The 25,248-nt window shown below is 31.9% G+C and overlaps 1 protein-coding gene across 1 annotated transcript; it reads left to right on the forward strand.

Annotated features, from left to right (window-relative positions):
• Positions 1-1,425: 1,425 nt before the first annotated feature.
• Positions 1,426-19,712, forward strand: LOC139515207 (uncharacterized). Its single transcript, XM_071304771.1, has 3 exons — positions 1,426-1,744; positions 17,727-17,925; positions 18,164-19,712. The coding sequence occupies exons 1-3, from the start codon at positions 1,426-1,428 to the stop codon at positions 19,710-19,712; spliced, it is 2,067 nt and encodes a 688-aa protein (XP_071160872.1).
• The last annotated feature ends 5,536 nt before the right edge of the window (positions 19,713-25,248 follow it).

Consider the following 25,248-nt stretch of genomic DNA (forward strand, 5'->3'; position numbering starts at 1 on the left):
AACCTTATCCCTGAACAGTACTTAGTGCAAAATTGAACATAATAATTGAAATAGTTTTGCAATATTCTGAAGAAATCGAAAACAAATAGTGTATGTGTCCTAAAAATAATCAGGAGATTCAAAGTTACTTGTCGAGCAAAAATTAACTCTTCCTAGGGATGAGTTATTTAAAACAAAATTACAGAATCAAATGTACTGCAATATAAAAGATTTTAGAATGATTTCAACAACACCAAAGATACCAAAGTGACACTAAAATTGAAAAACTACCCTGACAACGTCATTGTAAAAATGAATAGTATACACATCTTTACATAGAAAACTAAACATTTCATTCAAATCATTGCATTGCCGACGGCTGACAAATTGTTAAAAAGACATCCAACAAAAAAAATTACTGCCTTTTAGAAAAAAGGGAACTATTAAAGTAGCTTTCAAATTTGATCAATCAATGTTTTGTTTATTCTTTTACTGCTGTTTATGTTAATGTTAAAAGTTAAAACGGCCATTGTTTTTTTATCGATTTTTTTGCAGATTATGTTGTGCAAAGTTTTGTTTAAGTTGTTATAACAATGTAAGACACTTTATATTTTTGAATTGCAAATTGGAAATTCAGAGTACAGATCTTTGTAAAATAGTTTCATACTTAAACTCCTTATTGCTTTTGTTGGTTTGCGGCCGTTATAAGAAAATGTTGTTATTATCCGGAAGCACGTATATGTGAAAAATCATTTTTGTTTTGTAATATTTCTTTAAATATCAATTTGATTGTTTGTGCAGGATGTTATGCATATTTACATATCTTCTAACATAAAGGACATTTGTAGTTAGCATCGTGTAAAATCTAATAGATTTGTAACGATTGTTTTTTCAGAGAAGATCGTTTAAGTAAACTAATAGAGAGATTTTCAATACAATACATTAAACCGACGAAACCAACATATACGACTTAAACCTCAGTTTATATAACATGTTTCACATGTACATAACACAATGACATCTAGCGTCTAGGCAAAACCTGATTTTATTATAAATCTTCATACCAGATCAAAATTAAAATAGAAAAATGACCTCAGTTTATATATAGTAAACATATTAGATAATCGAGTAAGCGTTGACCGCAGATCAGTTTTAATAATAACCATAGAAAACATGTACTGATTATCTGTAGAGTTAAGGGCACCTTACTAAGTAAAGGTCTCAGATTTAAAGATTGCTGGTAATGTCCACTGGTACATATAATAACTATGATATATAAATACTTGTGGCATTTTGCCGTCAACATCATTCAAATCACTATATGAATTTATCTTTAGTTCTTAAATCTCTGGAATTAGCAGTTGATGATGAACAGAATGTTGACGACGATAGCCTTATGCAAGTAACATTTCAATAGAACAGTTTTATGATCCCTTTAAAACTCTGATGTGTCAGGATGACAATGATGCAAGTACTGAGGATCAGATAGAAGAAGATGACGTGTCTATTTCCAAAGAATTAGACAGAAATTTCACAGAAAAAGAACTTGAAGACAATGTTAGAAAGTTAAACAAGAATAAATCTCCACGAGTGGACAATATTGTTTACGAATATATAATTGAAAGCAAGCCAGTTTTATTACCTTTATTGTGTAAACTCTTTAATGTAATTTTATGTACTGGATTCTTACCAGAACTTTGGATGAAAAGTATAATAGTGCCGTTATTTAAAAAAGGTCCGGTTAATGACAATGGAAATTACCGAGGTATATCATTAATGTCTCATATAGAATTTTTTTTACAGCCACTATCAATACGAGACTGTTGTAATGGAGCGAGGAACACAGTATCATCACAGACGCACAGTTCGGATTCAGACCTGGCCACGGTACTCATGATGCCATATTTGCTCTTCATTACATCATAAGGAAGGATTTTTAATTATGACAGTTTTGCGCATCAAAATTTTAAATTCAAAGTAGCTTGAATTTGAATCCAAATCTACAGTTATTTGCATAATTCGTTGTTTTACAAAATATAAGGTTATTTGGTCATTTAGTTATTGGCTGTAAAATTTAGATATTTAAATTATAGGTATCTATCTGAATCTATGTTTTTTACCTATTTACCAAGTCCTTAAATTTTACTTAATCAAAACTACAAACAACCTGGCATTCTTTAAGATGAATATATAATAAATATAGCTTGAAAGGTTGATGAAAATCCAAGTTGATTTGAAAAAGTTAAAGGGTTACTATCTGAATTTAGTCTGAACTGAAAATAATAGCTTTTTTTCAGTTAGATCCTTAAATTTGACAGCAATACACCAAACTACAAAACAACCTACCATTCTGTACGATCACAATATAACTGAAATAGCTGAATAGTTTAAACAAAAATCCAAGTTGATTTGATAGAGAAATAACAAAATTTAAAGGCTTCTATCTGAATTCAGTCCAAAATTTCTAGCTTTTTTATTTAGCTATAATTTTAATCTTAAATGTAACAGCAACGGACTAATCTATCCAAATAACCTGTAATTGTGTAAGATCAATATATAGTTGAGTTAGATTGGCTGTTTCAGACCAGTCTAGACTAAACTAAATGTGAAGACTTTGTCTAGACAGATCAAGTCAGGTTGAGATTTGTCGACACTAAGTCGACTGTTCGGGAAAGGTGGAGACTTGTCGAGCCTTTATCGAGACCTTTTTAGACTATACTAATATTGTCAAGTACTGAATCAGACTTATGAAGTAAAGTCGATACCACAGTCAAGTACAGCTGACATTATTTCGAGTTTTGTTAATGAAAATATTTTTTCGACCTTACCAGTCGAGCACGAAATATTGTCTTTTCTGACTCTGAAGAGTTTCTAGTGATAATTATATTGTATTTAATTAATAGAATTTAATCTATGAAATGAGACTTTTTTTCGTCAAATGATGCTTTTTTCCGTTTCTATTGGTTCGTACCAACCAATTCCCCTATATATTTATATATGTGAATGCTTGTTCGTACCAATTCTTTTATGATTTAATATATGTAAATTATTGACGGTTTAAAGCTAATTTTTAAAAGAAAGCTAAATTATTCTTCAGAAATACTCTGAAACTTGCACAAAATGGTAGAGCTTGCTACACAGAGGAACATCTCAATTCACATTTAGATATATTGATGATGTTCTTTCCATAATCTATTCAAATTTTCCTGATTGGGTCCCATAAATATATCCTCCAGAACAAGAAATTTTTGAAACATCAGACACAGCTTTCTCTGTCTTCTTTATAGACTTTTGTCTCAAATTTGAGATAAGCGGTCATCTCAGTAAGAATCTATGACACGAGACGACTTTAATTTTGAAATGATCAATACCCCCTACCTTAGTAGTAATATATAAACTTCAACTGCATCAATTTCCAAACTCATTTGGTATTGAAGATCTTACAGCTGCTACTTTGACTTGTATAATACACCTCGATATCTGTGACAGTGTCTGAGCAGAAAGTTGATCAATAATACCTTGTCGATAAATATACACGATGGTCTAGAAATATACTAAATTTTAGTAACTATCGTTGTTTCACATCTTTATTACGTCATATAATGTTTTTTTTCCATTTGTCTTTGAAAATTATTACATTTACTGGTTACTCTATTTATGGTAATTATATACATGTATAATAATATGTGGTATGACTGCCAATGAAACAACTCTCCATCCAATGCATGATGTGTAAGAGAAAACCAATCAGTATATATCAACATACACTCTTCAACACAAAACCTTGTCTGATACCGTACAGCAAGCAATAAAGCGCTTCAAAAATGATAAGTGTCAAAACTGGAAAACCAACGATTTAATCTATATAAAAAACGATAAACGGGAAACATTTAAGAACCACATCAACAAACCGCAACCACTGAACATACAGGTCCTGGCTTATGATATGCGCAAACAAATGAAGCGGCTTAAACGTTTGAATATGTATCAACATTCACCTATATTTGGACAATGGTGTAGCATCATAACATAGAAACACACACCATTAAACATGAATTGAAACTCAATCAAAAGATATATGAAAACAAACCAGTGAATATACACTGAAGGTAAACATCGGATCTATGAATACAAAATCAATAAAATAAGAGATAAGATAATAAATAAAGGCAACAGTAGTATACCGCTGTTCAAACTCATAAATCCATGGACAAAAAAAATATCCTGACTTATTCCTTGTTCTTGCTTAAAAGGAAGTTTTTATATCACAACATGTTTTCTATGATACCAAATTGAAGCTCAATAAAAATTCACTGAGAACTCAAAAATGAATTAAGGAATCATCACGAAAAAATATACATATCTTAAGACTGATTAAACTAACAAGTATGTGTCATTTTTTATGCAATATATCAAAAGTTTTTGAGATAGGGCGCGACATGTGAAAACCCCCTCTTTTTTCATAAACTCAATAACTCTAAAAAAGAAATTGAATCATCTTCAAAAAGTATACAGATCTTCAGATTCAGATAACTAAGAAGTGTGTAAAGTTTTAAGTTATAATCATTAATCGTTTTTGAAATACAGTGTTGACTGTGAAAAAACACCCCTGTTTTAGTTACTCATAAAGTTCACCAAAAAGAAAACAGATCGTTTGACCATCATGAAAAAAAAAACAACCATGTTCAGTTTATTGACATGAGAATAATATGCTGTACCATGTTTACGAAGACAGACGGACGCCGGACATGTGTATACCATAAAACGTCCCGTAAAATTTTTACGGGCGTATAAAAATATTCTTGGCTATTGCCTTTAGAACTTTCCTCGGAGTTCAGTATTTTGTAATTTTACTTATGTTAGATAAATTGCATGTGTGATGATTTTGTATCTATGTTTAAATTGTTTATATTGGTTACAGTTCAACAGAAGCCTTATTGTATATATTTGTATAATACTTTAATAAACATAGAAAAGAGTAAGATGTTTCGCGGGTAAACTTTGGGTCAGGTCGAATGTAAAGGGGTGTTCCTTATGAAACTCAGATACGAGTAAAGAGACACTTTGTTAGAACACCCCTCCTTCAAGAATGGTACAGTTTTCATCTGGGTATATAAGCTGGAGAGATTCCTAGCTCAGGGTCGATTGTCATAAGTCTTCGTAGACATAAGACCAAGGTACGGTACGTTGGTATTCGAGATCGCAGTCTCGTTTATATTAGATTTATTATATAATATTACTAAGTGTAATAAAGAACAGGTTGGTGCCTGTTAGAAATACGGACTTGTACGTTTACAAGTTGAACTGTATTGTACCGTATAGGACAAGTGTGAGTCTGTGTGACCACCTTGTAAAGTACATAATTGTACCAACGGAACAAAGACAAGTGTGTAAACTTGTAGGGTACATTATTGTACCAGGAGGACAAGTTTGTTCCTGACCTAGGACAAATTTGTAATAGTACAAATTTGTACCAGTTGTATATATATATATATTAAAGAAGAATTGTTTATAGCTAGTTTATTAAAGATTGCAAAGAGCAGTTGTACATATTTTGGTTCATTGGCGTTAATTTATAAATAAAGATTATTTGTTATATGTTTTGTAAATAGAGCAATTTTGGATCCAGTATCAAACTGGTAACGGACACATTCTAAATAGAAATAGACACGCTTACCCTGTGTACACGTTACACATGCTACGTGGAGGTAATAGGCACTTCGTTCTTTCATTAAAGTCGTTCCATTGTTGATATTAGCGGGATACCATTATTTATCTAATATAAATAAATTGAATAAATTGTTCAGTAAGGAACTTTACTTCTTCGTGTACTTTAATTTTCGGTATTAGTTTTAAAATATCATTGCTGGTTTTCTGTGTTGTAATAAAATGACAGAAATTCGGATCCGGACTTAATCATTGATAATGAATGAAAATAGAAATATCCCCTGTTTGAACAGAATATGTTTTTACATCAATTTGAGAATCAGAATATGTTTTTAAGACAAATACTACCTAAAGTTTAAATAATTATAACAGTAAGGAAGGGTATATTAAATTTTTAATTTGGCGGCCCGCCTTCCTGTGACGCATGAAAGAAACAAAAAAATATAATAGCCTTTCAAGACGTTTGAAGTAGAAAAATACCATAACCCCTTCAGCCTATTGAAGTGCAATGATCGTTCCATAAACATTTTCCATCTGAATTTATCATTTTATTTTAGACAAAAACTATATCATAGGTAGGGGATTCGTCCTGAACATGCATGAACTATTTGCCACTGGACGTTTAGCAACCAACAATCAATCAATGTATTAGATATAGTCTTGGTAAAAAGCTGAAATTTAATGTAGCGCCTTTCTAATATCAAAAATGATAATTTACATGCATTATATTAGAAACACCAAAAGGGTCAGTCATCTTCAGATTGCTGACTATACGATATTTTGTTGAAGATCTCACAGAAACAGTAATGTGTTTTATTTCTTATGATTTTTGTATATCATATATTTTTGAAGGACTACCATCATGCTCCTGTGACCATTAGGGACTAACATAAATATGTTATGGTTTAAACTCTGTCAAAGCCAAAATGATTGCAAATATCTAATTTAAACTCATTCATACATGCAGTAAAACATTTCTTGAATGAGTGAAATTGTATGAAACAATTTTTCAAACTTTTATCTTTATTGCGTTTAGCCTACATGTGAAAAAAAGGGAAAAAACTTGTGATACTCAGACAAATGGACAACTATATACAAACATATGTATTGTTATTTTTTTTAGTTATGCAATGTGAAAATACCCGATTCAGATATTCTCATTACATGCATTACACAAAATCTGTGTTGAAATGCATTGAACGTGTTGAAAGCATGGGAGTATTTCTTGCTCCTATATTCAAAAATATTTTCTTCGCCTAAAATGTGATCGATGTTTATATTGTTCTTATTAGTCCTGAATATTATAGTACGAATCACATCTCTTAACACAATCGTAAGAAGAAAGGATGAAAAAGATGAATGACACAGTACAAAACTCCAAGTATATTCTATTTTATTATGGCCATTATAACGCTTATTACTACAAACATGAAATCGACAATCAAATTATACCACCAGCTATTTAATTGTACGATGTTGGTACAACTACTACTACTTTGCGTTACACAACGTTCCTCAAAACAGGGACTTAGTATAGAAAGTCCCTGCTCAAAATAAGGCTGTTTTGACATTTCAAAGAAATCATTTTATTTTGCCTGGCATTGTCGGTATGTTTTCGGCTTATAAGTTTGAAATTCCCATTGCACGTTATATGTTGCCTCCCTTATTGTGCAGCAGCAAATATTCCAAAAGTACGTAATAAATACTTAGGATCTCATATCATGACTAAAATATTAATAAAAGTAATGAATCCTTTTTCAGACAGGATAATATGCTCATCTCAGGGCCTTTAATAGATCTGACTTACTTTGGTCTCTTGTGCAGAGTGGTTTCATTGGAAATCATATACTATCGTACCACATCTCCTTTTAATGGGTGCACTACGTTTGCACGCATTTGGGAATTAAAATGTTTTACGTTTGCACTCAGCTTTTGATTACATTTGCGCGCATATATTTAATTTAACAGGTTCATTCTAATCAATCTAGATTTCCAGCATGTTCTCTTTTTATTCAAAAAAGTGTCTTGCAACAAGATTTCAGTGATTTGATACCTCAAGCTGACTCATATAATAAAATTATTTTAACGTGTCAACCAAAACTGACCATATTTGCACTTTATTATGTTAATCTATACCTGTATATAGCAGCATAGTAAATCAGCAATATTTTGAAGTCAGAATGGATTGCATTATATAAACTTTGTAGTATGTTATTTATTTAAAATATTGTATCGCAACAAAATTTCTGTGATTTGAAACCTCAGGCTGACTCATTATTTATTTTAAATCAAAATATTTAAAATTATTTAAACATGTCAACCAAAACTGACCATATATATGCACTTTATCATGTTTATTATGTAAATCTATATAGCAGCATAGCAATTCAGCAATATTGTGATTCTTTTCTGTTTACGTAATATAAAACTGTCTCTGAAGTCAGTATCTATATATAAATTTCCCACTTCTGAATATGGATGGGTATGTCACTAATTCATTTCGGCTATTGTATTATTGGTGGGTCTGCACATACATAAGTCGTGCTTGCTGAGGTGTGCTGATTTAAACCCAGTGGTTCAGGATGTTTTGTATGATACACCTCATCGCCAATCCTAGCTGAGCCGGCTGCTTGAACTTTAAATGCATATATATAAGGCCCTATATATAACAATCACTTTTCCATTGTGGGGTCAGATATTTTGTTTTATGACGTCAAAATTTTACGGGAACCTGTGTGATATCTAGTAATGGCAGACAGATAGCATTAAGGATCATTAAGGTTTGTAAAACTAATCCACTACATCACCCCATTCATGTCCAGTGAAGAATGTTTATTCAATATTGTCGACATCGCGATATCTACAATGTTTACACGATATAGTGTCAACATTGTTTACATTGTTTGAACCCTTATATAATGTATACATCGTTGACATCGCGATGTATACAATGTTAAAACGATGTTGTGTTAACATCGTTTACATTGTTTGAACCCTTATATATTGTTTACATCGTTGACATCGTTAACATTGCGATGTATACAATGTAAACACGATGTCGTGTCAACAACGTTGACATTGTTTGAACTCTTATACATTGTTTACATCGTTGACATCGTTAACATCGCGATGTTTACAATGTTAACACGATGTCGTGTCAACATCGTTTACATTGTTTGATCCCATATATATTGTTTACATCGTTGACATCGTTAACATTGCGATGTATACAATGTAAACACGATGTCGTGTCAACATTGTTGACATTGTTTGAACTTTTATATATTGTTTACATCGTTTACATCGTTAACATCGTGATGTTTACAAGGTTAAAACGATGTCGTGTGAACATCGTTGACATTGTTTAAACTCTTATATATTGTTTACATCGTTGACATCGTTAACATTGCGATGTACACAATATTAAACCGATATCTATTCAACTTTGTTAACATTGTTTGCACTCTTATATATTGTTTACATCGTTGACATCGTTAACATAGCGATGTATACATATAAGAAGATGCGGTATAAGTTCAAATGAGACAACTTTTGATTTAAGTTACATCTTTTATAAGTATACCCCTATAGGTTTGACATTAATACGGAGTTTTGTTTTTTATCGAGAAGCAAGCTATGAAAGGCACAAAAAAAACACTAGTGTACTATTTGAACAGGAAAAATAAAGGTCTAATGTAAAAAAAAACATCAAACCAGAAACACGTATGAACAATTCAACAAACGACAACTACTGAACGACAGATTCCTGACTAATGACAGGTGCAAACAAATGCAGTTAGTTTAACGTTTATATACGTACCATAGACTCAATATAAAATATAAACACGATTTTGAGACAATATTGTTAGCATTGTTATGTGAACAATTTAAACAGAAAGGTATTTATAAAAAAAGAAGCGGTATGATTGCAAATAAGTAAAATTTCCAGTACATACATACTAACTGGCACATCTATAGATAACCGTATGGCCTTCAACATTGAGCAAAGTTAATATGGCATAGTTAACAATAAAAGACGCCGACATGAAAAATGGAAAACAATTTTAACTATATAACTAACTGCTTAACCATGTTAACTTATTTAAAAAAAAAAGAACGAAAAAAAAATGTATATACAACAACAACAAGATGTTGACACTATATTGTTAACATTACAATGTATACGATGTGAACGATGTAAACAGAAAGGTGTAGACACTATATATACAATATAAACACGATGTTGACACAATATTGTCAACATCGCGATGTATACGATGTGAACGATGATAACAGAAAGGTATAGACTATATATACATTGTATATAAATAAAATATAAACACGATGTTGACACGATATTGTCAACATCGCGATGTATACGATGTAAACAGAAAGGTATAGACTCTATATAGACAATATAAACACGATGTTGACACAATATTGTCAACATCGCGATGTATACGATGTGAACGATGTAAACAGAAATGTATAGACTTTATATATATAAATACAATATAAACACGATGTTGACACGATATTGTCAACATCGCGATGTATACGATGTAAACGATGTAAACAGAAAGGTATAGACTCTATATATACACGATGTTGACACAATATTGTCAACATCGCGATGTATACGATGTGAACGATGTAAACAGAAAGGTATAGACTTTATATATATAAATACAATATAAACACGATGTTGACACGATATTGTCAACATCGCGATGTATACGATGTGAACGATGTAAACAGAAAGGTATAGACTCTATATATACACGATGTTGACACAATATTGTCAACATCGCGATGTATACGATGTGAACGATGTAAACAGAAAGGTATAGACTTTATATATATATATACAATATAAACACGATGTTGACACGTTATTGTCAACATCGCGATGCATACGATGTGAACGATGTAAACAGAAAGCTATAGACTCTTTTTATATACAATATAAACACGATGTCGACACGATATTGTCAACATCCCGATGTATACGATGTGAACGATGTAAACAGAAAGGTATAGAACATATTGATAGGATACAATGTAAACACAATAACGACACTATAAAGTTGACATTGCGATGTTGACAATATCGACAAAACATCGTGCACTGGACATAGTTCCATCACCCAACACTGTGACTGACATGAGAGATTTCCTTCGTACTTTATAATCAGTTCTCTTCTTGGAATAGTATACTGTTACACATAGTACAAAAATTTATATTATGTCGGTTGGTTAATTTTGTTGGTAGCTAAATGTCAAGACTTATACATTGTAAGTGGCAAATATTTCATTCCTGGTCGCATATTAAGTATTTTTTCGAACGTTCACGATATCATTTATAATCCATAAAGACAAATCTAACACAATTGACGAGATTGCTCATAATTATACAACACCTTATTTGTAATACATGTAACACTGTACAGTGTACACTTTTCTTTTGAACATTTTCTGGAAAACAGAATCGTAAATCCAAGGTAAACAAACGTGAATTACGAAGGAATATTTATGAAGAGCCTGTCAAAAATGGGGAACGAAGCAACGTTAAAAATGATGTTGATAACCCATGATAAAAAAAATAATGTTCCTATGCGTGGATAACCTTTTTATACTGCTTCTAGTTAAAACAAAATCATTTCTTTTATGATAGCTGCAAGTGATAACAAGTGTCCAATCGTATATCCATTGTTCAATATAAATAAGAATATGAAAAAAAATAAAACAATTACTTTAATATACACATAAATTTTTTTTTTGGTATTCTTATCTAAAATATATATAGTCTACCGTGAAGTAATTTGCTACTCTGGAAAAATATTAGTTAAGATTATTGTTTATGTTCTCAATCCGAAAAAATAAAATAAAAAGAACTTCGTTTTCAATCAATGAAATGTCGTACACCATTCCCGATTGCACGTTACACAATCACACCATTCCTCATACGCCATTACACTATTCCCCTTACACCATACACCATAGCACCATACACCTTACACCATTGCACCATACACCTTACACCATTACACTATACAATGTTTTTGGGAAGTTTACACCATCCAAGGGCTGTAAAACTATTATTTTTACATCTATCATAGGCGGTATTCAAACAGGACCATTCAATATCAGTTGATAAAGTTCATTTGAAAATGTCAAAAAAATTACCACCTTTAAGAAAGGTGAGAACAGATACAAATCTAATCAAACTATATAGGTGGTTTGGAAATAAATTCAATACACTCAATAAGAAATGTTTACTGGTTATTTAAGATGACGTGCGATTAAAATAAAACATATAAATAGATGAAGTAGACAAATTGTGGTTACAAACAAAACAAGATGTAATAGCCCGAACCAAAAACAAGCAAGCTAGGGTTCGTTGGCAGGATAAGCATATATATCCTGATATATACATTGTGATCCTCACCCGCCATCTAAATTCCCTTGAAGATAGATTTTCATAACCGGGAATAAGGCACACTCGGTAAAATAAAAAAAAGAACGAGTACTTTAACGAACTACATGCAAGATTTCGAACACCAATAGTAATAGTACTGCAACCGGATTTCACAACTTTAATGTTGCGGATTTTTTGGTCGATTATATAGCCTTCTAAAACCCATTTCGATTCCTAACATCACTGAATAGACAATAACTGTCGAATCCGGATATGGTGTACAAATTTTGCACTAACAGCTGTAGTGTGATACAACTCCGGATTATACTACCGAATAAAGACTACATTAAGTCCCTGCAAACTGAATTGTTATTCAGTCTATGTATCCGAGTAGTCTTGAGAGCTAGAATTAATGCAGGAGATATTGACTCGATATTCCATGATCAATAGCATGAGTTTGACTCCTGGCGAGAGAAAAACATAAATTTCCTTCTGAAAATTTGCAGATCTAAAATTATTTTGCTAATATTTATGAGAATAAAATGTGTTTTCAGTCGAGTATCACCTTCACTGAATATATAAGTTTAAATATTACTTCGTCTGATATACAGACAGGAAATGATAAAACTGCAAATTTCCAAAATTAGTTTGTCTTTTACTCAGCAGGTTAAACCCCTGCCAGTGTGACACATTACTAACTGCCTTCACTGTGTCCAACACCAAAGGTCCCTCTACAGGGTTATATGAATTATAACTTACGTTTGTCAAGTTTGTGATACCTTGTCGGAGTTACTTTAGGATAAAAGGTTAATCACTTATCCTATCTTATATATGAATGCAATCCGAGTTGGCTTGAATTTTGACCATTTTTGTTGTAGTCAGTCCTTCGACCTATTCTTGTTCGGTTTTATTCTTTGAATTTGATCCTCAAAAAGTATTGACAATAATAAAATTGTTGAAATGCACATCCCGTTCAGAACAAAATTCGTATCGTTAATGTATTAAAACATTTTGGTGCACTGTTAGCTATATATATATATAGATATTGCTTCATAACAATGTACAAATTGCCATGTATTTCATACACTATCCATTTGATTAGTTACCTTTGACAAAAGTTGTACATATATAAGAGCCAAAAATTTGCAATTAAGTAAATCAGTTATATTATATTTAGAACAATTGTTAGGTCGTCTTCTAGAAGCAGTCGAACTGCTCTACAACATTACGTCGGTTAAAAACAGAAAATCCAAAGACTGCCTGGAGAGATGAGTTGCAAGGTTGAGAGCGTCATTAAAGCACGTTGTGCTTTCACTCTAGTATTTAACTTTGAACCATAGACATCGCTTGACTTTAAATTGACTTTACAAAGTGAAATGACAATATTATAGGGCATTATGAACTCAGATGGTCAATACTCAAAATTGACATTTTGTAGTGTAAAAACTTGGCTTGTAATTGGATGAGATTATGTACAGTCTACTCATTAATTGATATTTCTCTTGATAATTTTTGTGGATTTTTTTTCAAAGCTAATGCCTAGTAGTTAACATTTGTATACTTGTAATCCTATGACACTCATTGTCTCATGTATTATTTAAAAGCGACCTTCTAGACGCTCAACTGTTGTGTTTGTGTTTATTTTTTGTACATGTTACGAAGAAGCTGTTATTTTGTCCATGCTATCACAGTGTGTACATTAATTTTTATATACCTGAAAAAGAAAGCTTAAATAAATGTCTTAAAGGGGTGATCATTTACATACAGTTTATCAACCGTAACGTAGTGTATTTTCTTAATTTTCTTACAGTGTGAATTTATTCATTTTTATCTAATAGAATTTCATAACCGTTTTTATGTAGTAGACCAGTTGTTGTTAGATTTTGTAACCACCCTGAATATAAACACAGAAAACTTCGAGCAATTTCCATAGCCTTTTTGGTCCTCCTATTTTAACATTAACAAACTCTATATATTTAACCAAACAATTCAAGTTTGCCTTTTGCTTAGTAAACATCTACCATTATTAACCCTATGTCATAGATTATACCTTCGTAAATTTTACGGACGCCATCACGAGTTGGTTGACCGTTATGAAAAAACCGTTTCACAAATGATATCGGATATGTTCCTTACGTCGTAAACACAATCCCCTACCCTTTCATGAATGTGACCTACCGAATTAGACTATTTACCGGATTTGTTATCACATAAGCAACATGACGGGTGCCACATGTGAAGCAGGATGTGCTTACCCTTCCGGAGCAACAGAGATCAACCCTAGTTTTTGGTGGGGTTCGTGTTGCTAATTCTTTGGTTTTCTATGTTGTGTCATGTGTACTATTGTTTGTCTGTTTATCGTTTTCATTTTTAACCATGGCGTTGTCAGGTTTTTTTTTTCGATTTATGAGTTTGAATGACCCTCTTGTACCTTTTGTCCCTTTTTTATCACAAAAGTGATGCAGATTAACAAGTTACCTTTTTGTATTCACATTTGGATGACAATGCGTGATTATTCTGATTTTAATCGAAGTTGATAACATACCATACAGTAATATGAATGCCAATTTTTTTTTTGGATTGCACTGAACGATCAGTTTTGTATTGACATTTTCAAATGAAACAAATGGAGCATGAGATTCTATGGGTACTCAGTATATGTATAAACATTCGATTCTTGCCAAGGACCATATACAGTAAATAAATATTAAGCCCAATTAACACGTCGTATATTGTTCATTTGTCACCGGCTTAGATCCTTTTAAATCATGTTTTATACTGAGATAATATTTTTTATCAAACATTAACTACCATCCTTGTAATACAATCACTAAGTTGGCTTGTTGAAACTAAAATGCGAATACAATATGGTTATACCCGGAAACTTTTCATAAATCTTCAACAAATAAATTTATAACTAAGTTTTGTCATCGTTAACATGACTACACAAAGGAATTTTCATTTAAAACAAATATTGTCAAATTGAAATGTAAATAAAATATTTCATGGGAAACCCACATAATATCTAGAACAATTTACCCCAAATTCATAATTTCCTGTTTCTAAATTGTTAGTATGCATTTTGCTTGATCAAACGTTATCATTTCGTGGAAACCACTCAGACGTATGTATGAGTGCAAATTAAACAATAATCATTTCTTGCTGTTACTTTGACACATTGAAATCTAACAATAAATATGAATTTTGAAGGATAGAACTGAAAGGTAATTATTTTCAAAGATATTTATCAATTTTGTATCGTAGTAAGTATTATATTTAGCAACTTTCGAATTTACAAACTATTTCAACTGTTTACCCTTCTGGAGCACATGATATCACTCCCAGTTTTTGGTGGGGTTCATTAATTTCAGTCATTAGTTTGCTATGTTGTTTGTGTGTACTGTTGTTTGTGTGTAACGTTGTTTGTGTGTACTGTTGTTTATCTTTTCCCTTTTTAGTTATGGGGTGTGAGTTTATTTTCGACTTAGGAAATATGAATGTCATTTTGGTATATTTCGTCTCTTTTTAATAGTAAAACTGCTAATTGAATTAGATTTATTTATAGTAAACAGTATCAGAAATCACAGTCACGCAAATTTATGATAAATAAACGTCAGACTATGTACCATTTTATTAACGCGATGATAACGGTCGTACCCATATTTTGACTATTTTATTTATTATGTCTGTTTAGTTCACGCATCATTGTAAATATAACGGAACTTGATAAGACTGTCGTACAAAGTGAGAGGTTTAGCGCTATAAAACCAGGTTTAGTCCACCATTTTCTACATTTGAAAATGCATGTACCAAGTCAGGAATATGACAGTTATTTTTTATACCGAACATCTTTATATACATCAAATATAAACAGCGATACCTACCTGTAATACGATTTAGATATTTCAGTTTCGCAATTTTTTGTTTCCTCTTGGTTTATTTTCCTTTTTTGGGGAGTGATGTTCCCTTGGTTTTACATCCTGTCGATACTATTTAATTGCAATATAAACATTCTGAACAGTTTCTAATTGAAGGCTAGAGCTGGCATGTCAGTAACTGCTAGTAGTCCATTTTTAGGTTATGTATCATTGTCATTTTGCTTCGTTTCTTTTGTTGCATCTTCCAACATCGGACTCGGACTTGTTTAAACTGAGTTTTATTGTGCGTATTACTATATGTTTATTTATTCTACATTAGCTAGATGTATAGGGGAAGGGTGTTTAGATCTCACAAGACATGTTTAACCCCGCCGCATTTTTACGCCTCTTCCAAGTCAGGACACACCGGCCTTAGTTTGTCTGGTATGTTTTCTTCAAATTTAGTTTATTTATATGTTTTGGAGTTTATTGTGACTCCAATTTCACTTATTAAAGGGCAAGCTGAGGACCACTTCCGAGTGTTTTAGACCTTTTGGTAGCTCTCGGATGTTGTCTGCTCTTTGATCGGGTTGTTGTCTTTTTTGACATATTTCCCATTTCCGTTCTCAAATTAATTCGAAACTGTTTGTGACATCTGTACACTCCATGCAATAGATATGTACTGATTGGTAGTTTGTTTAAGATATATGATTTTTTTGGATTTTTTGTTATGTCAGTAAAATTTTGTATTCTTTGATTCGTTACTTTGTGTCTTTAGTATTTGTTACTTGTTTCTTTTGATTTGTTTCGATCTTATCAAGTCAAGCCCATTTCAGCTGGTTATTTATTTTGTTCTAACATGATTAATTGGGAGCCTGTTATCTGGTGTTTTATTTTATTACTATACATCATATTTGGTTGTGTTAATTATTTTGTACAGACATTTATCCGCTGGGGTTCTCATTTGTATTTATTTACATTTTGTTCTGTCTTGGTCTTGTCTTTTGTTTATAACTTGCTACGTGTTATCAAACTCCGAAACAGTGGTGACATCTGGCTACGCTTCTAAGGAAAAAGTAGTTCCAGTCTAATCCGCATCAAATAACCGAAAGCATCCGAAGGGCCGATGGCAGTGTTTGTAGAGAAAGGGAAGTATGACCCGAACGATAACGCTGTATGGAGTTTGACGTGTTATAGGTTTTGCAGAAGATGGTTGGACGGCGACTTATAGTTACTTACACACATTTGACCTATAATGGATACTTTTGTCATTTTCATTTACACTTCTCCTGGTTTTATATTTTAACTGTTGGTTTACGGTAGAGTTGAAATGTTTATAAACATTATTTAATTTTGAAAGATGAATAGTTTTGTTAAACTGCGGGAGGTTAGTCACTCTCAATAAAATAAGCTAAAATTTGGAGCGTATACAGATAATGTAAATGTCATTAAGTTAGAAACAAATCGCTGCAATTTTTATTCAACTTCACCATATACTATGTATCTCTTGACTCTTACAATATGGCGATACAAAATTAGTACCATTTACATAATTTGTTGAAATTAAATGGAAGTAAAATAAGTGAAATAAGTACTTAGAATAAAGAAAAAAATAGATTTTTCCCAGTATCTTTCGATTGGTTTATTTACAGAGAAAAATGAAAGTAGACTGAAAATGACAACAAATTAAAAAGAATCACTACTATTTAAATGCAATCGATCCAGGTTAATCTGACGACAATTTGCAAAATCAGTACCATTACCTCATATCCTGTCTTAACAAAACTTAAATTTATATTTTATAGGGAGAAGACTTAAAATGTCCTCAAATAAAACAGAATCACTGCATTTTTATCACTATCTGTGTCACAAGATTGGGTCTGAAAAACAAGTGAAGGCTAGGCGATTAACTTTCATAGCTGAAGATACTTCTAGTTATGTTCAAGTGAGCAGTGGCAGTAGAAGTGAAGGTCTTAATTTGAAAGGTAGTGACATTGATTTGATGTTAGTTCATCCAGCTTATAAAGTGTATGAATCTGAAACAAAAATTGTCCAGAAAAATAAGTCAGTGTTGATTATGGAAACTGCAGAAACATATTCGTGTTTTACACGTCTACGTTTATATACAAATTACATAATAATGTCATGCTATGCAGGCATTGAAATGCTAGAACAGCATGGAAAGAAAGAAGTATTTCATGTCAAATAAACTCTTCAAACAATCATTTCTAAAACTTATCAGACCAGGTTATTTGAATAAAATCCACGGTCCATGTCTATCAGATGCTAATGATATATATGATATTGCAAACTGTCTCAAATGTGACAAATGGATATCCCAAGCAGTACCATGGATCAATAGACCACGCTCGTCATGGCTGTCACCCGAAATTATTTCTAAAATAACAAAGAGTGGTGTTTTATTTGTTCCAATTGGTTTTAAGGGTTCAAAACATGAGGATTTGGAATGGCGAATATCATTTTCCGTAGCAGAAAAAATCCTTATATTGTCCTATAATCATACTCAATTGCTCTGTTACGCTTTACTTAAAATAGTACTGAAAGAAATTATAGAGGTGGATGAAGGATTGAAGGGTTTACTGTGTTCATACTACATAAAGACATTGATGTTTTGGATTTTTGATGACTCAAGTCCAACAATTTGGAAACCAGACAATATGATACGATGTTTCAAAGCATGTTTGCAGAGACTTTTGTACTGCGTAGAATATTCAACATTGTTACATTATTTCATTCCTGACTTTAATTTTTTTGAAGTGCGTGTAAGGACAGAGTTGAAAAAAAAGGAAAAAATGATCAACCTGCTGACGAACTTATATCATCAAGGAATTGAGTTATTTTCAGCCTCCAAAACGCTCGATGATTTTACCAGATTTTCAACAGCAACCAACACGCAATGGACTCTGAATTATAGAATAATTCGTGATGTATTAGACATTTCTAATTCTAGCCCTTTTACATTTCCTGTAATTAGCTCTAGTACCCCTACACTTCTAAATCGTTTGCTTTATAATTGTAAATCAGATGTGTCCAACATTTTTCTACACTATTTGTCAACAGAAAAACAGTATTTTTTTACACAATTTACACTTACTCAGGACAAATCGAGCAACGAAAAAAAATACTTGAAGTACAAATATGACATCAGTCATCTATTGATAGGTGTACACTCAGATGCGGTAGCAGGATGGTTGAAATTGGCCTCTTTCTTTTATGTCCATGAAAGGTACCTAATAGCACAAGACCTAATAAATTATGTTTTGTCAAAGATTAAAGATAAAAAGTGTGAAAACCAATTTAAGTCATCGGTAAATTTGATGTCGAAGGTCATATTAACTCTTAAACAAGAATCTGCATATGATATCATAGAAAAAGAAAAGCTTACAACAGCTTTAAAAGCATTATCAATCAGAAGTCTAAGGTTTGAATGCAAGTCTCAATTCATTCCAAAAGAACTACACCCCGATGTTGAAACATCTTGTGTTTATTTTCTGCCATTTACATATGCACATTTCCTCCGATTTTTGTGCTGTTACCATTTACATGATATAATGTCATGTAAAGATGCAATGAAACCGTTGCTTGAGACATTTCATGAGCTGCTGTCTTCTCCGGAGTCATTTCCCGCAATATTTGTGCATTCATCTATGTTTGTTGGAATTGCAGGACAGATGATTGGTGAAACATATTTAGCAAATGAATGTTTTAAGTTTGCTAAGCAATATGACAATCGCAATCTTACCAGTGTTTCAAAAAGATGGGTGAACTGAGATTGGACTTTTGATTAAAGTTTTATGTATTTGTACATGAGTATTTTAAAATAACACATAACTGTACTAAATAATTATATGAAGAGAAGACTGTGGAGCAATACAATATATTAAGGTTGCAATTAAAGAAACATTATTGAAGTTTGCTTCAAAAGAATTTGAATCATCATTCATTGGAAAAACAAGGGATCACTAAAAAATCAAAGTTTCCACGATATCTGCTTCATACTGTTATGTTTCTTTCGGTCGATAGACTTTTGACTCGACTCAGCATTTATACATCCTACCACGGCTGTATACGTATTAACTATTGGGCATTTCTGGTGCAGTTAGGTATTGAGGTACGATTGGATACAATGGGTTTTAAAAGTATTGTTTCTATTTTGTTTTTTTGTATTTATTATATTTATTTTTTACTTTATCTAGAAAGTGTAAATACTTTAAAGCATCGAGGTCAAAAATGTTTTTTATTGAAGTCATTGTCAAATTCGCTGTTTCAGAATCTAATGCATTCTGGGTAATATTTTTAAAAGTGTACACCAAAATGTCGTGATTGGTTAAAAACGTCATAAACAATGACGTGACGTTATTTTCATTTTGGGGTATGAACAATGACATTACCCATAGTCCTTTAGATTCTGAAACGGTCAATTGATAAAATGTACTACACCTTTTTTGTTTGCGTCTTTGTTAGATTAGTTTGTATGTTTGCATGAATATTTTAGTTAGTTGTGCTGTATTTCGGTATGCACGTGTACACAGTTTTAACTGCTTTATCCCGATTATTATCACATGACACATTTATATCCTTTCGGTATGATAAAAATATTCTGTCGGCGTGATGGAACAATAAATAACTGTCATACAAGTGGATAGTATAAAATAGGACTAAACAAAGACCAGTCAGGGGAAACAAAGTGTGTCAAGTGTGTTAAAGACAGAATAAAATTTGTAGTACGCAAATATACCAGTAAACACATTGTTGTAATAAACTATGCTAAATATGTAAATTAAATCTTTAACTTATTCATGTCAACAGAACAAACTCATCAGTCTATACCAATCAAATGATTTTGTGAGAAAATTATGCCATTTTAGAACACAAAGATGTTTTCCATGTAAATTTGTTGAAGGTTTATACTAGTAATCAACCAATATGACCAAGATATGCTAAAGTTATTTCTTTTTTGTAAATATTTAAAAATATAATAAACCTGCGACATCAGAGGATGCTAAACTTTGACACTACACCTATCGCAAAAATAAAATAAAAAATTGACCTGAATAGAGATCAAACAAACGGTATTTGATTAGGCAATCTGAATAGTGGTAGTGATAAATAGGAAAATATGAACTGGTCAAGAAGTCCAATAAAATGATTTCAAGTATTATACCTTTGATATAATAAGATTAAATTCGATTAACTCACCATAGAAAAATAGTTAACTAAATCATAGAAATTATAAATATTAATCTAAAAGAGGGACAAAAGATACCAGAGGGACATTCAAACTCATACATCGAAAACAAACTGACAACGCCATGGCTGAGAATGAAAAGGACAAACAGACAAACAATAGCATACATGACACAACATTGAAAACTAAAGAATAAACAACACGAACCCCACCAAATACTAGGGGTGATCTCAGGTGCTCCGGAAGGGTAAGCAGATACTGCTCCACATGTGGCACCCGTCGTGTTGCTTATTAGATAACAAATTTTGTGAATAGTCTAATTCGGTAGGTCACATTTATGAAAGGGAAGGGGATTGTAGTTACGACGTAAGGAACATATCCGATATCATTTGTGAAACGGTTATTCCATAACGGTCAACCAACTCGTGATGGCGTCCGTGAAATTTACGAACAGATGATTTCAACTTCACCATTTGGAACTGTTGATTTAATAGCTTCCTTGTGAGCAACAACCCTCTATCAAGAAAATCATGATAGGAAATGCAAGCACGGGAATATCTTATCAATTGGGAGATATGTACACCGTATGCAGGTGCTGCTGAAATGTTGCTACTTAGAAATGGAAAGTTCACAATTGGAAAGCTGAAATCATCTCTTTTGTCGTAAAGTTATCTTTCCAATCGACCCTCATTGTCAATTTCTAGATGTAAGTCAAGATACGAGGCCGACTTAACTGTATCTGTTGCAGCCTCATAATAATAATGAAACAAGTCCACAAGAAGAGGTGCACAAATCGTCCCCATTGGAATGCCGATAGTCTGTTAAAAAACACGTCCTCCGAACGTAACAAATATGTTGTCAATCAAGGAATCAAGCATCTTGATAATGTCAGTTTCAGAGAATTTTTTGTTTGAATTAGAGTGATCCTTTACAAAGTAAGATTTATTCCTTCCTAAGAAAAAATACTTGTATCTTTGTTGGCCATTCTTTTTTATGAAACAAAGCAATGCCAACTCTTTCAATTTATCTTTTAGTTTGGAATGTTGAATACTTGTATAAAGTGTAGAAAAGTAAAATGTTTTAATACTGTTACAAGATGAAAGAGAGTTAGATTGTATGTACTCTAAAAGATCTTTGGAATTTTTAAGTATCCACATCTGATTCACGCCACTTATAGAATAGGCAGTTTCACATAACTTTGAAGCCCGTCTTTGATTGCTGATAAAATAGATGTTAATAATTTAGAAAGAGGTTTCATGGAGCACTTGGAAGACCCAGCAATATATCGTTGTTTGTAAGGACACTTATGCAGTTTAGGTATCCAATACAGTAATGGAAGATCCAGTTAATCATCTTTGGTTGGAATTCCAAAGGAACATAGAACAGACCTATGATTATCCAGAATTTCCTCTTTGGTAAGTGTCGTGAGGGTATATGTTGGGTTTCCAACTGAATTGTCAATACCTAATTCGTTTATCAAGCAGTTAATGTAATGAGTTTTACACACACAACCGATGTTGTTTGGGGCTTTATCTGCGTTATTTAAAAGACAATATCCTTCATTGAATCCTAGGCAGTATGAAAGAGGGACGAAATATACCAAAGGGACAGTCAAACTCATAAATCTAAGACAAACTGACAACACCATGGCTAAAAATGAAAAAGACAAACAAACAAAAGCACATGACACAACATAGAAAACTAAAGAATAAACAACAGGAACTCCACGAAAAAACTAGGGGTGATCTCAGGTGCTCCGGATAAGCAGATCCTGCTCCACATGTGGCACCCGTCGTGTTGCTTATGTGATAAAAAATCCGGTAAATAGTCTAATTCGGTAGGACGTATTCATGAAAGGGAAGGGGATTGTAGTTACGACGTCAGGAATATATCCGATATCATTTGCAAGTGTTGCAAAGTCTTTAATAGTTCTTAAATGTTTTACTTTATCTGAGATAATAAACGATACTACTGAACATAAAAGGTCTGACACAGAAGGGTCATTTCAAACAATATAAAGGGGATAAGGTGTTTTAGTAGTCTAACAACTGTATAATTGACCTGTTAACACTGAGTTTCGACTCCTGCTCGTGTTTGCTCGTGATAGGTAACGTTTGACTCCAATCCTACGAGAAAGAAAAATGGTTCTCTCCAGGCATTCCGATTCCCTCCACTCATAAAACCTATTTGTCATGAAAAGGGCAATGTTCTGAAAGTGGCATGAACCATCGACCAATCAATCAATAAATCAATCAATCAATACCGAGAAAAATAAATTTATATGAAAAATGTAATGATTCGTAATGCCAACTTCCATTTCATGGCTGAATTATAACCTCTAACCAATCGTTTGGTTTTTACATTCCATTTCGACGTGTATGTACACACTACACGGCCTTGCTAAAATGTTCATAAATTTAACGCTCACCAATATGAAAGGTTTAACCAATACGAAAAAATCAAGTAACACATATAAAAAGGTTGGAATAGACCAAAACACGAAATTCAAAGAAAAACCGACAACATCATTGCAAAAATACCAACAACAAAAACAAAACACCGATGAAAATAACAACAGTCTACAAATCAATCCAACAAATGACAAAGTTACGCAACCAAAAAGCGGATGTGATTTAAAAAAAATTATGAAGCAAATGCAACTTAAAAAGTTAAGATCAGATTGTGAATTTCTACTTTATTAAAGTTAAATTGTCCAATCAGGAAGTACAACAATCTTTTCAATATGTACAACATAAATTTTAAATTCCTTAATAAACATAAGTCATGTACATAATAGTAACGTAATATTGGCAAATCTCCTTATGTAATTATTTTTAAATATGGTCAATATGAGTATATACACATTCATAATATACATTTAGGTTATTGGTAAGAACAATAACGGCATAAGTCCTACTAAAGCTAAATAGGAGTTTGATATGATACGATATCGTTAAAGATGCAAGATAATTGTTATGGAATAACAAATTCAGAGTGACTTTTGTACAACAGTCAGATCATTAATTGAACTAAACGAACAACACATTTAATCATGCAACAACTATCTGAAAACTATCTAAATCGAAATGGTTGAATACGTTTAAATATCAATATAAATTATATTTGTAAAAAGCCAAACTATCTGAATTTAGAAATTATATCGATTCTCTTTCTGTTTATTATATTATTTCGGTAATATCCAAATTCAAGTAACCTATCAAAATCTAGATTTTATCAGTAGCCATTGCGCCCGTCAAGGGATATTGAAAATGCATGTGGAAGACTGTCGATATTGATTAAGATATAATAAAGAATAGATATCAGTCGTCGACATTTACATTTAGCAATACGAGCCTGTATTTTGTTCGTATTCAATCTACAACAACCGATTTACAAATTCTTTCAATAGAGAAAACACAAACACATAATAGATTTTAAATCGTTATGCATGAATAAATTTTGTTTGCAATATTTATACGGATAAGGAGCTGAATTGACAATGAAAATACCTTTGTTTTGTCAAAAAAGCAATATGACAGTATGACAGAACATGTATCTATCACATTACAATAGCATGCTTTGATAATACTAGATCTCTCCTTGCATTATCACGTAACATTTATAACACATTGACACATCATTGTTAAAAGGCATATCTTAACAAAGGTATTGTTATGTAAATAATTTGCAAAAATTTAAATCGAAACACGTCTTTAAAAAAACCTTTAATTTTGTCTGAATGCCAATGCACAGCTTTCATTCAATATAATTCCGAAAAGGTAATTATATACTCTTTTTGAATTTTAAATTTAAATAAAACTAATAAATATTTGTCAAAATCCTTCAAATGTCAGCTTCTAACGTAATTAATCATTTACTAATTGAATGAATAAGTACAAATACAACATGCATGCGACTTCGCTCAATTGTTTTCAATTTAGAGAAAAAAATAAATTATTACAAAAATGGTCGTAGTATGAAACTATGTTATAAATTGAACCTACTTGTGTCGAAATACTGAGTATAAATGGTATGCAATGAAAGTATTTGATCATCGGTTACAGTTAAAAAGTGTCTAAAATTATATCTTTCCTTAAAAGAAATTACAAATTTATGTT

This window comes from Mytilus edulis, chromosome 3 (genome assembly GCF_963676685.1).
Source record: "Mytilus edulis chromosome 3, xbMytEdul2.2, whole genome shotgun sequence".
Taxonomy (NCBI): domain Eukaryota; kingdom Metazoa; phylum Mollusca; class Bivalvia; order Mytilida; family Mytilidae; genus Mytilus; species Mytilus edulis.

Excerpts from the sequence above, each read along its gene's own strand:
- LOC139515207 (XM_071304771.1), top strand. The coding sequence starts at position 1,426 with ATGTGTCAGGATGACAATGATGCAAGTACTGAGGATCAGATAGAAGAA. Across the intron at positions 1,745-17,726 it reads TGACAATGGAAATTACCGAG|GGAGAAGACTTAAAATGTCC; the intron begins GTATATCATTAA and ends TATATTTTATAG. Across the intron at positions 17,926-18,163 it reads GGTAGTGACATTGATTTGAT|ACCAGGTTATTTGAATAAAA; the intron begins GTTAGTTCATCC and ends AAAACTTATCAG.